Source organism: Stegodyphus dumicola, chromosome 9, assembly GCF_044657685.1.
Source record: "Stegodyphus dumicola isolate Sdum_Otavi_A_Nest chromosome 9, ASM4465768v1".
Taxonomy (NCBI): Eukaryota; Metazoa; Arthropoda; class Arachnida; order Araneae; family Eresidae; genus Stegodyphus; species Stegodyphus dumicola.
The window spans coordinates 183683651-183699012 of NC_140776.1; the positions used below are offsets into that span (position 1 = coordinate 183683651).

General features: G+C 31.6%; 1 protein-coding gene across 8 annotated transcripts in view; it reads left to right on the top strand.

Annotated features, from left to right (window-relative positions):
• Nucleotides 1-15362, top strand: part of LOC118204755 (high affinity cationic amino acid transporter 1-like) — a 117004-nt gene that overhangs the window by 67347 nt on the left and 34295 nt on the right. For 5 of the 8 annotated variants that reach the window (XM_085824449.1, XM_085824451.1, XM_085824450.1 and 2 more), the window contains one exon: nucleotides 8555-8735. In XM_085824449.1, coding sequence (XP_085680575.1) covers nucleotides 8615-8735 — 121 coding nt within the window. In that variant the 5' untranslated portion in view covers nucleotides 8555-8614. Of the gene's footprint in view, nucleotides 1-8121; nucleotides 8352-8454; nucleotides 8475-8554; nucleotides 8736-15362 lie in introns of those variants that run through there. The other 3 variants (XM_035377056.2, XM_035377049.2, XM_035377063.2) reach the window with 3 other exon arrangements.

Consider the following 15362-nt stretch of genomic DNA (forward strand, 5'->3'; position numbering starts at 1 on the left):
ATTATGGATGCGATATGCACTCCTTCCCCAATTTTGTACAGTTCACATTTCTTTAGACCAGGGCTTCTTCAACTTTTTTCAGTCGCGACACCTTTTTATCACCGAGATTTTTTTCGCGACCCCAGAAACCCCATAACATTTACGAAAATTTTGTGGGACCCCATAAGCATTGCGCAAATCCGACACACGCGTGAAGTAAAACTGTTAATTTTTTTCACTTTGTCTGTAAAATACTATTGCAGATTTAGGTCATCAACTTTAATTTCTAATTTTAAGACATAGAACAATGTGAAAATTTTAAATAAGTAACAGACGAAATGACAGCGTCACGTGCAAAGCAAGGAAAATGAACGTTTATATTATAAAAAGAATGCGTCGAAAACGTTTTCGTTTTTTTTCTTTATCTGTAGTGTCTTATCTTTACCTATTATCAGATACATTCTGTAAAAATATTTGTCAATTATAAAATTATTATAGTTTAAAAAATATCAAAACTGCTAAAATGTTTGACGACCCCTTGCTGCAGGTGCCGTGACCCCCATGGGGGGTTTGCGACCCACAGTTTAAGAAACTCTGCTTTAGACAATGATATGTGTGTGTGATTATGTCAAAACCTCTCGAGGGCTATTTGCCTAAGGGGAGGGATGCCTTTGTGGAGGACTTTTTAAGGGAAACTGGCTCATATACACGTTACACACGGGGAAAACCACGAAAACGCCCATGAAGCCAGCCCGTTCGCTGGATTCGAACCTCGGACCGAACTACCAGTGTTCAGCGACTTTACCGCTCGGCCGCTGGTATGCCTTTAGACAATGGATGAAGACAGCAGAGGCAAGCGATGCATTTTTAAGTAGAAATAAGTTTGAGTAAGAGAAGGTGTACGAAACGGCAAAGCGTGAGGTGTATAGCCAAAAGTTTTCTTAATCTGATTGGATAAGAGCTGTTGCATTGCAGGAGGATTACGCAAAAAATTATAAAACAGATTAATTTTTGAAAGACGCAGTCCAAAAAAATTCTTATAACAGTTTATACTTTTAGAGCCGTAGGGGCAGCTACACCAATTAAAATGATGTATTGCAGGGTTACTGCTAATTAAAGTTACAATTTTGACTTACATATTTTTTTATCTTACATATCCTCCCTTTTAAAGGTAAAAAGTCTTAGCTCTAGAAAAGTTTTTTTTTTTTTAGGAAAAAGGTATTATAATGTTAGCGAGTGAAGATAAATATAATTTTGGAACAATCATAAAATTTTTATGTAAGTACTTTTTTAAATAAAAAAATTTTGTATGTAACACTTTTGATAATAAATGCAAGCTCGAGACTCCTATTAAACTCTACAGTCCAATTTTAAAAACTTACATTCGTCTTCTGTGAAAATATCACAAAAATTGCCCTAAATTTTTCAAGAAAGAATTGCAAGTTCACAGTTCCTGTAATCCTTGCTTGAATAGCATTAATGTAATTTTTACAGTCCTTCTCCGGAAAGTCTTTTGCGAAACTGTTGTATTTAATATCAAGTCAATGTTTTTCTTTAACATAGCATGAAATTATATTAAAATTAATTACTTATTCATTATAAAACAATCCTCATTTTCTTAGTTTAGTGCAATGTAAAATGGACTTTTGAAATAAATAAACATAGAAAAGTAACAAAATGCAGTACGATAATGAAATAAACTTTGATAAAAATGGGCAGGTCCTCACAAGCGAATCAGCGTAAGTATATACTTGCTGATGGCTGTGGGATGCTTAAATACTATAGCACGTAAAACCCTCCATTCCTTATACAAGGTTATCATGGTTATCATGGTTATCATGGACTGTTATCATGGTATAAATAATCAAAGTGATTGATTGTGAAATAAAATTCTTCAATGTGACATAACTGAAATGCCGCGCAACCGGTATAATAGTTAGCATCGCTGACTGCCGTGACGAAGGGCCCGGGTTCGAATTTCGGAATTTGTTTGTAAATGTATAGTGTCCCTGCGGCATGGGGGCACTTTAAATAATGGGCGAGCCGAAAGGCCTCTCGAGAGGTTGGAGGTAGCGGAAGAGCGGTGGGAGACCGTCGGATACCCCCCCGAGGTGCTCTCCATCAAAGCCGCCCAACTGTTATAGTGGGTAGCATCACTGATTGCTGTGCCGAAGGGCCCGGGTTCGAATCCCGGAGAAGGCATGGATAAGATTTGTAAATGTATAGTGTCTGTGCGACATGGCGGTACTCTAAATATGCGCCAAGCCGAAAATCCTCTCGTGTGGTTTGGTGGAGAGGGAGAGAGGTGGGAGACCCTCGTACCCGTTCCCTTCCCCCCCCCCGGGGTGCTATCCATCAAAATCGGGGACGGAACCGAGCTAAATCGCACTGTCACCTGAACAGTGCTCAAGGCTGTTGCCAACGGCAGGCGTAATCTAACACTCCTTGCAATGAGGAATTTCGTGGGCTTGGGCTGACTACGTCAGACAAATGAGTATAAGCAACAAAAACAACATAACTGAAATAAAAACATAAATGTACAAAAATTCAAATTAAGACTAATAATTTGTATATTCAAGTCAGATCTTATAAATTTAGTAAATAAAATTTTAGATTCCCACACAACAATAATGTGGACCTTACGTAATTTTGTTAAAGAAGCAATAAATAAAACTTAAACATAACGCAATGCATAGTTTAAGTTATATTTATTGCTTCTTTAACGCAATGCATAACGCAATGCATAGTTTAAGTTATATTTATCGCTTCTTTAATAAATATAACTTAAACATAACGCAATGCATAGTTTAAGTTATATTTATTGCTTCTTTAACGCAATGCATAACGCAATGCATAGTTTAAGTTATATTTATCGCTTCTTTAATAAATATAACTTAAACATAACGCAATGCGAAGCGCATTAGAGAGCGAAACTAACACGGAGATATCCCAATATTTCGAACTCATGCTGTACTAAACAGCAACAACAACTGATAAACTGATTCTCACCCGGTCATAGGTAGTTTTCCGGAGAGAGATTTCTAGTACCTCCCACATCTCGTAATTCCTGGAAGGCACATGAGGACCGAATATGGTTACAGCTACATATAGCATCAATTATACTTATTCAATTACAATACCCATACAGTTATATACAAGGACTGGACTAAAATGTCTCCGAATAGTCTCCAAGATTGGCGACTTTTGGCGTTTTTTCGCCAAATTTTGCCACAAAAATTAGCCTCCAAAACCATCGCCAGCTTGGCGACATCTCGCCAGTTTAGCGAAATAGTCATTTACTCAGTGTTAAATAGAACTTGCCCCAATATTCTTACTTTTCCGACAAAGCTTCGCTTCTTTCATGTTCACTACATTTTCATAATACTGTTACGAATTTGGTATTTAAAAAGCTAATGTTAGTTCAATTATAAATTAAATGGTTTTATTTCTCGCGCAGTGCAGCGCGTGACGAATATTAAAAGAAAGCTAAGCCGGAAAATTGAAAATACAAGAGCGCGTGCATTAAATAAATAAATATCTCTTTTTCATTTCGAGAAAGTACTGGAAAATTCTAGCGCGTGATTTTAAAATCTTATAAAAGGAGGAAAACATCTCAGTTTGTAGTAGTTGCTTAGTTTGTTGTTGTTTAGAAAACTGCTCTTGTTGATTGTAGCGAATTCGCGGATTAGCGTTCTTTAGCTGTTTTGAATTACGTTCTATTGGACATTTGAGTAGTTAAAAGATAACTACTGTGAGATATTGTAATACTGCATGATAATTTGAGAAAATTTAAGCATTTTTGTTGTGATAATAATAAATTTTTGTTCATTTTTCATCGGACTTGTGCATTCATTTCATAACGAACCCGTACGCACGCAACAATACATTATACAAAAAAAAAAAAAAAAAAAAAAAAAAAAAACACTGCAATTTGAGGTATAATTTCAATAAAATTATTTACATCATGTACAAAATTTGTAACAATGTTTCACATATGTTCTTCATATTGCAATCTAATGGTTGTTGCAAATTTATTTTAATATATGCAAAAAAAATTATTTTTAATGATTAATTTAAAGCTATATTTCAGCAACGCATTTTTAAAATATCAAAGATAAGTGAAATGCCTTTTTCATCATCAATTGTCGAAAATATCTGTAGTTTTTAACGCCGATAACAAACCTGATTTAATTAACTCGATCATATTTAATTTACGAACGTAATACATTTTTCGCATAACTATCAGGCTCTAACCAGGTGTCTCTTTGTCTCCCTTTCTCTTTTGTAGACATATAGCGGTATTTTCCATTCTGCTAATTCCTTAGCCACATTTCAGAACTCTCCAAAGCTTGTCAGTTTCGAGTTTTAGCTTTTCGATCTTAAATTTTCTTTTGTTTTATTGATGCTGACTGCTTTCATCGTTTGGAGTTCTCCCAGTCAACATACATTTTGACTGGAAATAATTATGGAAAGAATTTTTCCCTCTAATTTCGAAGTCATTTTATGATCATTCAATGTGGTCAGCTTCACTTTCTCCATAACAGTTCCATAACAGATTTTGAGGTACTTCTGCATAATCTGTATACCATGGCCATTTTTCTTGAGTTATACGAACCCGTCAGTTTTGATCATTAACACACTCCTTGAGGTGAGATAATGTTTTATTGACATGGCAAGGACTGTTCCAGCTGTTAATTTTTACATTTCATTCATATCTCATCTCGTCTTCAGAATCAATGACAGGAGGGAGGGAGGGAGGAGGATTGCATTCTCAGAACTTCAGATTTGACTCCAAACATATCCAAGAGTTGCACAGTAAAGTTTCAAACAGTTCAAAATATATGCATATTTAAAAACTATAAGCTTAAAGAGAAATTGCAATCTGATCTTGGTATGAAAATTTATGTTTAGCGCCCGAAACAATTTTGATCTAAGCAGTTACGATAGGACAGCTAATTTAAGAATTAGTTCTGAAGATACATATAGTACACATACAATTTTATATTTCAAAGACTTATTCAAAAGGGCTAAGGTAAATGGGAGGGTGAATGTAATGATATTGGTTCATTGTAAATGAACACATTTTTGAGATATGGGCATTTATTTAATAAAGAAAAATATATTGATGACGTTTTTCCGTTTCTTTCACTGAATCGCTTGCGCACGAAATTTATAACAAATATTTCTCTTATTAAATTGCAATTTGTATTATGCCAAGCCACAAAATCAAAGAACTAAAAAGAAGAAGTTTCTTTCAAGAAGTTGTTTAAAATGGAGCTGTTGTCAATCTATACGACAAAAAGTATTTCAGCAACCTTCCCGGTTATGGAATATTTTTTAAAAAGTTTAAAGCAAATTTGAGCTAGATTTGTTAGCAAGATATATGGAAGAATGGTTGTAATCTTTACACTCGATATTCACAATGCAATAGAGAAGTAAACGTTAGCTTCTTAAATGTTTTCCTGACTTCTGTTTATATATTCATTCGGAGAAATAAACTGTAAAATTTATTCTGTGATTTTGTTTAATTTATTAAACCATTGGACAATCAGAAACGTTTTTCCATTAACTTTTATAGTATTAACATTTCATTGTAAAATTTGACTGAGTTGAAATTTGTTCGAGAACTTCTCGAAGCAATGCCTGGAATTAAGTGCCGAATTAAAATACTTCACGGCCATACCACAATTTTAGACTTACCATTTTTGCATGAAACTCTTGATTATAACGCTTTTTGCCTTATATATAATATTATTCCCTAATATTTTTGAACTGGTTACTTTTAAATGTATTTTAAACATGTGCTAATAGGCATCCAAGAAGGTTAAAAAGGATTTTCGGATTAATTCTTAATAGGAAGAATAAAGTAAAGAAAGTTTAGGGCGATATGATAGAAACTAAACTGATGTGTTCTTTTGCTTAAAATGGTTGTTTTTTCTTGGAATCAGAATTTTTTTTTAAGGGGGGTTCCATATGCTGTAATCTTTAGAGTGATGAGAAATGAAAGCCATGATAAGTGGAAGGAACTGATGACACACATGCCCAAATAAAAACAAACTTCAAAAGATATTTTACTTTGTTGTTTGTTTTTATCTAGTAAAGTAACGACATAACTTAATAAATATGTGCAGTTGAAGAATTTAAAGCTTTAGATAACAAAAAGTATTCCATTTTTACTGAATCCTTTAGCACAGCTGCATTCCTTCAAAATAGGAAGTGATGTAGTTTTAGACGTCATCCAACCGCACAGGAGAGCTTCGTGACGTAACATAGTATAACATAACTCTTTGTGAGAATTTTTTTTTTCTTTTTTCTTTTTCTTTTTTTCGTATTTTGTAATTCTATGAAAATTATGTGAATTGAATCTTTAGGCGGTGCCTCTTTTTCAATATCATGGACTTCCTTTCTTTTAAATAATTATTGGTTCCTAACCGCCTTAGTTCCGAAATATTAGCTTTTTGTTTTCTCTGTATTGAAAAATACATCAAATATTATACTTTGTCTGTCGAAGGGCTGTGTGATCACCGAGGCAAGCGGCAGCACGATCGCTGCGCTCCGTAAAAAAGTGAAAATTTTTCCTTTCCTCTTGATGATTATCAATTAAATTTCTTTGAAAAACGTTTATTTTTCCCCTACAAAACCTATATCATTCCAATGAATTTCGGCTCCGATGTTGACGAGAATAAAACAGCGGACAATGTAAGGATATACTCCAAAAGCCTGGAATTTTAAGATAAGTACTTTTCTTTCATCTAAACTAAATCAAATTTCTATAAATAAGTGCCTTTAAATCAATAAATCTTAATTTTTCATCAGTTTAAAGCATTAAAAAATACTTGAAATTGCCATTGCTTGTGGCTTCCTTTGTGTATCAACTCGAAACAGACGCCAGCGTTATCAGTTCACGTCTGTCAACACTTACAAAGCCCTTAAGGAATCTCGAGAGAGGGAAAATTTGGGGATGAGAGGGATAATTTGGGCATCGCGCTATTTCCCTCTCGGATCTTCTGGATTCTCTTTTCTTTCTAGATCGCTTGAATATAGTTTCGCCTTTAAATAATATTATACCTCACCGATTTTTTCTCATACTGTTCTTTGCTATCTGTTAAATGTCCATATGTAAGGGATGGTTTATTCTTCACCGCCTTAAATGAATTTTTAGAACTATGAGCTTATATAAATAACAGTGTGCCTCATTGTGTTATATTAACATTATTTAACTAGTAATAAATTATGATAGTAAAATAACAAATTATGACTTGTAACAAATTATGATAGTTAAATTAATAAATACTGTTTAATTTGTGTTTTTAATACATATACTCAGTAATTTACACACACACACACACACACACACACATATATATATATATATATATATTATTTTATTTATTTATTTATTTATTTATTTATTTGGGTGTATGCGGTTGTGGTCTTGTATTGTATATGGTTCTATGTTGTTAGTCTGCTGTTGCTTTTTGAAAAATGTATGAAAATGTTGAGAATGAAAGTAGCATAAGTTACTTTGGTTAAATTAATATATACTTTTGTTTGATGACCTTTGTTGATATCTCAGGATGCAAACGTACATATTACTTTATATTCCATGCTAAATACCTTGATACGAAGCATTTTAACACCGTCAATATTTTTTTTTCCCCAGTAACACATCTATTCACCATTACCAAACACACTCACTACACAAACACACCTGTGAGACACTATTTATTGTAAATGAAGACAGTTTCTTCTCCTTTTAACTACACTCATGGACACAATCGTATTTTAGGATATTTTCTACTTCTTTTCCTTTTCTTTCTATAGGCCTTTTTTTTTTTTTTTTTTTTTTCCTTCTATTATTTTTGGGCTATTTATTTTAAATTTTATTTTGTCCCATCTTTTCTTCCTGGCCTTTTGAACTCGTACAAGATGTACGAAGTTCCTTTTTACTCTCCTCAAATACGAAATTGCCCCTCTTTCTATATACCTTCCTTCGCACCTATGCTTGATCTTTCGCCCATCGGTGCAGAAAGACTTAGCGGGTGCAAAACAAGACATCTGTCTACTTTGTCTGTCTGTCTGTCTTTCTCTGTATTTCTTATGACATATATTCCGAAATTTATTGAATTTGCAGTAATTAGTAAGATAAGTTCATGTCAATATTTTAAAGTTTTACCTTTACTCGTGCACATGTATATACAAATCTATTTTACCAAAGAATCTTTGTTTGGTTTTGCAGTTTGTTGCTTTGTTGGTTTTCGTTTTACCATTCAGTTAAGTGAAGTGAAAAGAGAAACACACAGATGTTTTTTGACAGGTGTGTTTTAGTTTCGTGATACGTACAGAGCTGAATTTGCTTATTTTGCCATAATGTAAAATATCATACTTCTATAAAAAATGACTTTCTTATTTAATTTCTTAGTTGGCATATTTTTAGTAGTTCGTTAAGAGATTTTGGATAACTTTTGTCGTTTCATTTTGAACTTTGGTTGACTGTAAATATTAATTGTGTATAGTTTTCGTTTAAAAAGTGTTTTAAAAACTTTATCAAGTAACAATTAAAATTTTTTTACAGACATATGTATGAAGAAAATTACGATTAATTTAAAGGAAACTGTACTTAATACCATCAGCCATGCCATTGCGTATAGCTACTGCATGTAAAGCTTTGTCTCGGAAAAAATTTGTTCCTGATGATAATCTGCAAAAAACTGAGCTAAACCGGTGCCTATCAACGTGGGATCTTACATTTTTAGGTAAATTTTACGTAGAATTTATTTTAATTGCCTCATTCCTTTATTAAAGTGAAATTCAGGAATAAGGAAATATTTTCATAAATTTACTGAAATGCTTAATTAATCAAAACCCTTAATTAATGTAAAATATATTTGTGTTGATATTTTGAAAATATATGTATGTATTATTGTACTGGCACATTCTCTAATGTAAGCTGTGAAAATATTTATTTTTAAGATGAAGTCTAAGCAGCTGCCTTTAAAAATTTAATACCATTTATTTGTCTTAGAGGCCTGGTTTTTGATAATGTTATTGTAAAGATCAACCTTACCAACTTTAGCAAAAGTTTTGTTGTAGTGCAAAGGTTCTCAACCAAGGGGGGGATTTCATAATTTCAGGTGGATGTATTCAGCCTTTTATTTATCTCTTAAGTATTTAGTTTTATTTTGTGAATATAAAAAATTATTTTTATTCAAGGTTTGAAATAATTATATTAATTAATTAATATATTTAGTTATCAATATTTTCTGTGCTTTTTCTATTTTAATTCACACAGCACATTAAAAATTAATCTTAAATTTAAATAAATATATGTGTATTTTTTTAAGTTTCTAATGGGAAAGGCAGTGATTGTCTAGCAATGGTAAAAAGGGTGTACGGAGAAAAAAAGGTTGACAATCCCTGCTGTAGAGTAATATGATATTTAGCAACATTTAACATCACATAATCATATAAGATATTTGTTTATTCAGTTTGAAGTTCTGCATTATATAATGCAGATTTTTAAAGTTTTAATTTTCTTTTAGTCGTAAGTTTTAAAATAAAAGTGTTTTATCTTAATAATTTTCTATAACGGACCCATTAATTTTTTTTTCATTCTTGTTCAGTACTTTATAAATATTTGCTGCTTGATATTTATATTCATGTTATGTTTATGCTAGTTGTTTATTTATACTTTCATTGTTAATTTGATTAAAAGGTACTGTTATCGAGAGGTTCAGAAATGCATGTTCCTGTGTATGTATGTGCATATATGTGTATATGTATATATTCATTCTTACATATATACATGAACACATCCATCCATACATACATTTCTGGATCCAGTTCTGATAACAGATGAGTACTGATTAAAATATTGCTGTAAAATATATTTGGTATTGATATAAAGACCTTAAAGGTTATCTCTCTGAGGGAGAATGCTGTCGTTGAGAATGTTTCAGAAAAACCACCTAGTGCTGGTACACTTAAGAACCACCAAATTCATTGCAGCTAGTGTGGTTGGTATGGGATGAATGTGGAATGAATTAGTGACTGCAGTAAGATTATCAGAATCTGGTGTTCTTATCCATTTTATCACTGATAGACTGAAAATTAAGTTTAAGAATTAAATATTTAGGCTTTATTGTAAAAGAAAAAAATCTTTAATATCAACCCCAAAGTTCCATACAGTTTCATATTCACTATGTAATTTTCCCTCCTCTTTAAAATAGAAATATACTTAAACATTGCTATCTCAAATTAGTACAAATTGCTGTTTAAAGTGCGTGTTATAGTCAGAAATTCTTCCCAGAATTTATGGAACTAGAAAATACTTCTTAAGTACAGAAATTTGAACTTAAGCTTGTGTAGAGAAACTAAAAAATTGGTTGATCTTTACAATATGGTAACTGGTAGTTTGGCGACATTTTGGAGGCGATAAAGGTTACTACCTGGGACTTTGGTAATAATGTGAGCAGTACTCAGTTCCGATTACGCATTATTTTGTGTGGGGGAAATGAGAGATCATGGGATATGTCATGTGATATTAATGGACGAATTACGGTTCTTTAATCGGAAAAGGGGGGAATTTGGACAAGTATCTGTGGATGTATATTATTTTGTATTAAGCTTCATTGTGTGTTGTGTGAAGTAGGGTTGAATAATTTTGGGATTGTATGGCGCTGTCTAAAGTGAATTGTAGATGTGATAAAGAGAATTTTTTTTTTATCAAATTCTATCAAATTCGGAAAAAAAATCGTTCAGTAATTTTATTGAATCCATAATAAAAGTGAATCCACCATGTAAGGAAGATTTGGAAGAAGATTAGGTCAGTTAGACTTTGTTAAGAATGTGAATAGTATTCAGTTCTGATTACGCATTATTTTGTGTGAGGGAAATGAGAGATCATGGAATATGTCATGTGATATTAATGGACGAATTACTGTTCTTTAATCGGGAAAAATCTGGGAATTTTGTATTTGGCTTTATTCTGTGTTGTGTGAAATAGTGTTTGTGAATTTTTGGATCCCATGGCCGTAAGTAAAGTGAATTCGAAATGGGTATTTAGTGGTATTGAAAAGGATAGTAAGAAATGTTTTTTAAGGTTGTGCGAGAGAGAAATAAAGGTGTTTTATTATGTTATTTATTTTACCTGGTATCTTGCTTTGAAAGATAAGTATGATTTTAAAGATTCTGATACAGAAGGAAGAAAAGTGTATCCGCCACGTAATCAAGATTCTGAAGAAGATTAGGTAAGTTAGTATTTTTAATTATTTGAGGATATTATTTTTATGCATTGTTATAAATGTAAGGTGGAAAGGAATTTGGTATTATTGGGAAAATTGTTATTAGCAATGATTTAGTTTAAAGTAATTAGGATTGTAAGGTAATTTTTATTAATTTAATGTATGTGCTCATTTATATTTTAAGTAGTGTTTTTGAATTTAATTATATTTTAATGAAATGATAGTTATTTTGTGAATTTTATGCTTGTAGGAATTTGGTATACGTTTAAGTTGAAATAAACGTGCATGGAAATAATTTAAATATTTGATACTAAATATTTGTAATGCTTCATGTATGAATTCGTTGGTGACGTGTATAATGTAATAGATGATTTAGAGGTAAAAGTTTTTGGATATTTTATTTATTTTATATGTGGAAATGTTCATATTTGGAAAGGGTAAATACTTTTTCGCGATCATGTAATTTCATATATGTTCTTTTTACCTGGTTTAAAGATTGAGAAAATTGTCATGTATTTTCGTGAAATTTTTTTAATTTATGAGAAAAAAGCAGTGTACATGGATATAATAGTGAAGAGTGTGCGCAATGCCATTTTTGTGCAATTCTGGGATGTTTTTTTAAGTAAAAATAAGTCGACGTGTACATGGTTCAGTGATATTTTAATGAAATGATAGTTATTTTGTGAATTTTATGCTTGTAGGAATTTGGTATACGTTTAAGTTGAAATAAACGTGCATGGAAATAATTTAAATATTTGATACTAAATATTTGTAATGCTTCATGTATGAATTCGTTGGTGACGTGTATAATGTAATAGATGATTTAGAGGTAAAAGTTTTTGGATATTTTATTTATTTTATATGTGGAAATGTTCATGTTTGTAAAGGGTAAATACTTTTTCGCGATCATGTAATTTCATATATGTTCTTTTTACCGGGTTTAAAGATTGAGAAAATTGTCATGTATTTTTGTGAAATTTTTCTGATTTATGAGAAAAAAGCAGTGTACCAGGATATAGTGAAGAGTGTGCGCAATGCCGTTTTTGTGCAATTCTGGGATGTTTTTTTAAGTAAAAATAAGTCGGCATGTACATGGTTTATGTGTATGTGTTATTTTAAAAATGCGTAAGGAGGATGGTATTGTGCAGTTTTTCCTAATTTTGCAGTGAATATTTGTCATGATTAAGCAGTTTTGTTTCATAAAATTTCTAGCATAAGTGTAATTCGGCTAGTAGATTGTTGGAAGAAGTGTTCAGGAGATAAAAAGAAAAGAAACATGTCTTTACTTCGTGGAGACAAAATGGCGGCGGGGAAAAAAATAGAGGGTTGCTGTAGGAGAGTTGGTCGCCAAATTTTTGCCAAAAAATCACCAAGTTACCATAATGTAAAGATCAACCAAAAAATTTTATAAATTTTAAAAAGCAACCTTAGTACTTCCTTGTTATTGCAACTGTCTTCACAGAAGTCTTTAAATTTTCAGAATGTGGCAAACTCTGGCAGCCATGCATACAATCATTCTTCAGGGAACCATGCTCATAACAATCCATCAGACAAACAGTGTCACTATTTTTGTATGTATTTTTTATGCAGTATTATAAGCTCCAGTGGGTTGTATAAACAAATCGTGATATTTTTTGCTTTGCAAAATTTGTATAGGTGTTTCCGAAGTTATAAGGTATTTTCTTTCTCTTTTCTGCGAGCCTTCGTTATGGTTAGACACTTGGCATGTATTCAAGAGGTCCAGGCTCGCATTCGGCAAGGCCAATGCTAATTTTTTTTTTGTTTCCTACATCAAAAATAACCTCAAATCCGGGCGAGGGCATTGCTCATTTTTCATGTCTCCTCCTTCAAAAAATCCTTATGTCCCTAGAAACACTTTATGCAAAGAAAATTTACTTATCAGAAAAAGCTTTAAGTACTTAAATGTACTTATCTGATTAGCAGAATCTGATTTACCAAAGCAGCAGTACATACTTATATTATACACGTAATTCAAATACCAATTTTATCTGTACAGAACATACTAAAGAATCTGTTGCATGCGATTTGAAATTAGTACAAGCAATGATTTGCTTTTATGTAGTTGGATATGCTTCTTCATTATCCAAAGTTCCAACCCTTCTGTATTAAACATTTAATTCACCATACAGCCCAAAATCAAAAGGATTGAGATCTGGTGAATGTGGTAGCTTGGCAGTGGAAATGAAAGACTAAGGCATGCTTATTTTGAAATTGTGCATACAAAATCTATTATATGCAGTATCCAACATGTAATTCATTTTGCATGAAATTGATAGTTGTTGGGCAGTGTTACTTGCACTACAGCCTATCATAGATCAAGGCCGTATCAACAAGTTTCCTCCAATGGATCCAATTAGTTGCTATGGTCCCTCAATGATTGATTTCTAAAGTCCTGAGATCTGCCTCCACAGGGCATACTCATCTTGTGTCAGGTCTTTTCCTGGTATCCTCCACATTTGCAAAGGTAATCTTTTTAACGGTTCAAGCTGTCACATCTAAAAATATGTCCAAGCTACCCAATATGATAAGATTTGATGACTCGGATAATATTAAGTTGTTTGTATCTTCTATATATTTCATGGTTAAGAAAAATTCTCCATCTGTTATTTTCTCTAATTGGGTCATATATTTTTTGCAGTATTTTTTTTTCAAAAATAAAGACTGTTATGTTAATGGCCAACATTCAGTATCATACAATATGATAGGTTAAGTGAATAAGAGTTTTATAAAGATTTATTTTTGTCTTGAAATTTAATAATTTAGACACTAAAAAATTCTTTAAACCATGATAACATCTATTAGTGCTAAATAATCTATAGTGTTATTGGTACAGTTTCATAAGCTGATAAGCAGTAACTTTCTTGTAGAGAAATGGCATAAAAGTAAATGGAAAAGGTGAATTTGCATCAGACTGTGGTAAATATTCACATATTTTTTGGGAAACATGAATGTTCCTTAAACCATGTGCAAGATTATTTAAAATGTCTTGCGAATAAGGTCTTGTCATTTACTTTATAATTTTTTCTCTGATTTATCTGCGCAGACAGAACTGATAAAATTTGCTTATGCAGGTCATTAGGTGTTTCCTTCCCCCCATGAAGAATTCAGTAATATCTATTTCTCTAATTTCATTTGTAATGCTTGTAATGCTATAATAAATGCTTAAAAGTTTTTTAGTTTGTTTTACTGCATTTATTTAATAGGTTCCCTTTTTTTTTTTTTTTTGTATTTTAAATGAAAGCATTCCTTAGCATAGCTTTTTTAATTAATGCTTTTTCTTGCAAAATCATTTTCTGCATCATTTGAATAGAGTGGTTTTTTTCATTTTGGGTAATGGCACAGTGATCTATCACTTTAGTTAGTTATTTCTTGGATGCTGCCACCAAATATGAAATTTTTTCAAATATGAAAATAAATGTAAATAATTAAGAATATATAAATAAAATGATTCCATTAATTAATTTAATAACCTATTAAATTTTTAATTTCCTTCAATTCAAATTCCTTCCAATTCACAAAACAAAAGCAAGAATAGTCCTTAAAAGGCCTATTTTTATGAGCTGTTTAGCCATATACATTGCGAATATTGTACAGCATGGCCAAAAATTTGTCATCAGTTATGGATTTTCATCATAACAAAAAAGAATTTGATATCACAAAATTTGTGGTGTGATAATCTGCTCTTTGTATGAAATCTTTAGCTTCAGAGTCCCCCAGTATGATTCAGCTAAGTATTAATACTTTCTGCCTCATCTAAAAAAAATTATTAACCATCTAAAAACTTTTAAGTATTAGTATCTCATCCAAAAATAAATAACTGTCTTTTTAGATTGCATTTTACATCATTACTTATTTTGGCATCAACCTGCTAACTGGTTACAATTAGAGTATAGACCAAAGCTTAATTGTAATCACCATGCATTTATAGAAAGACTGGTATAATTGATTTGATTAGGTTGAAGTAAAGTTTAAAAATGATCTTTTTTTCTTTTCGCTCTTTTAATCTTAGAATTTTATACAAGTAAGGTAATATTTTTATTTTAACTTGAAATAGCTTTTTTTTTTTTTTTTTTTTTTTTTTTTAGTTTGATCTTCACCCTTTAGGTCTTAAAAAATTTT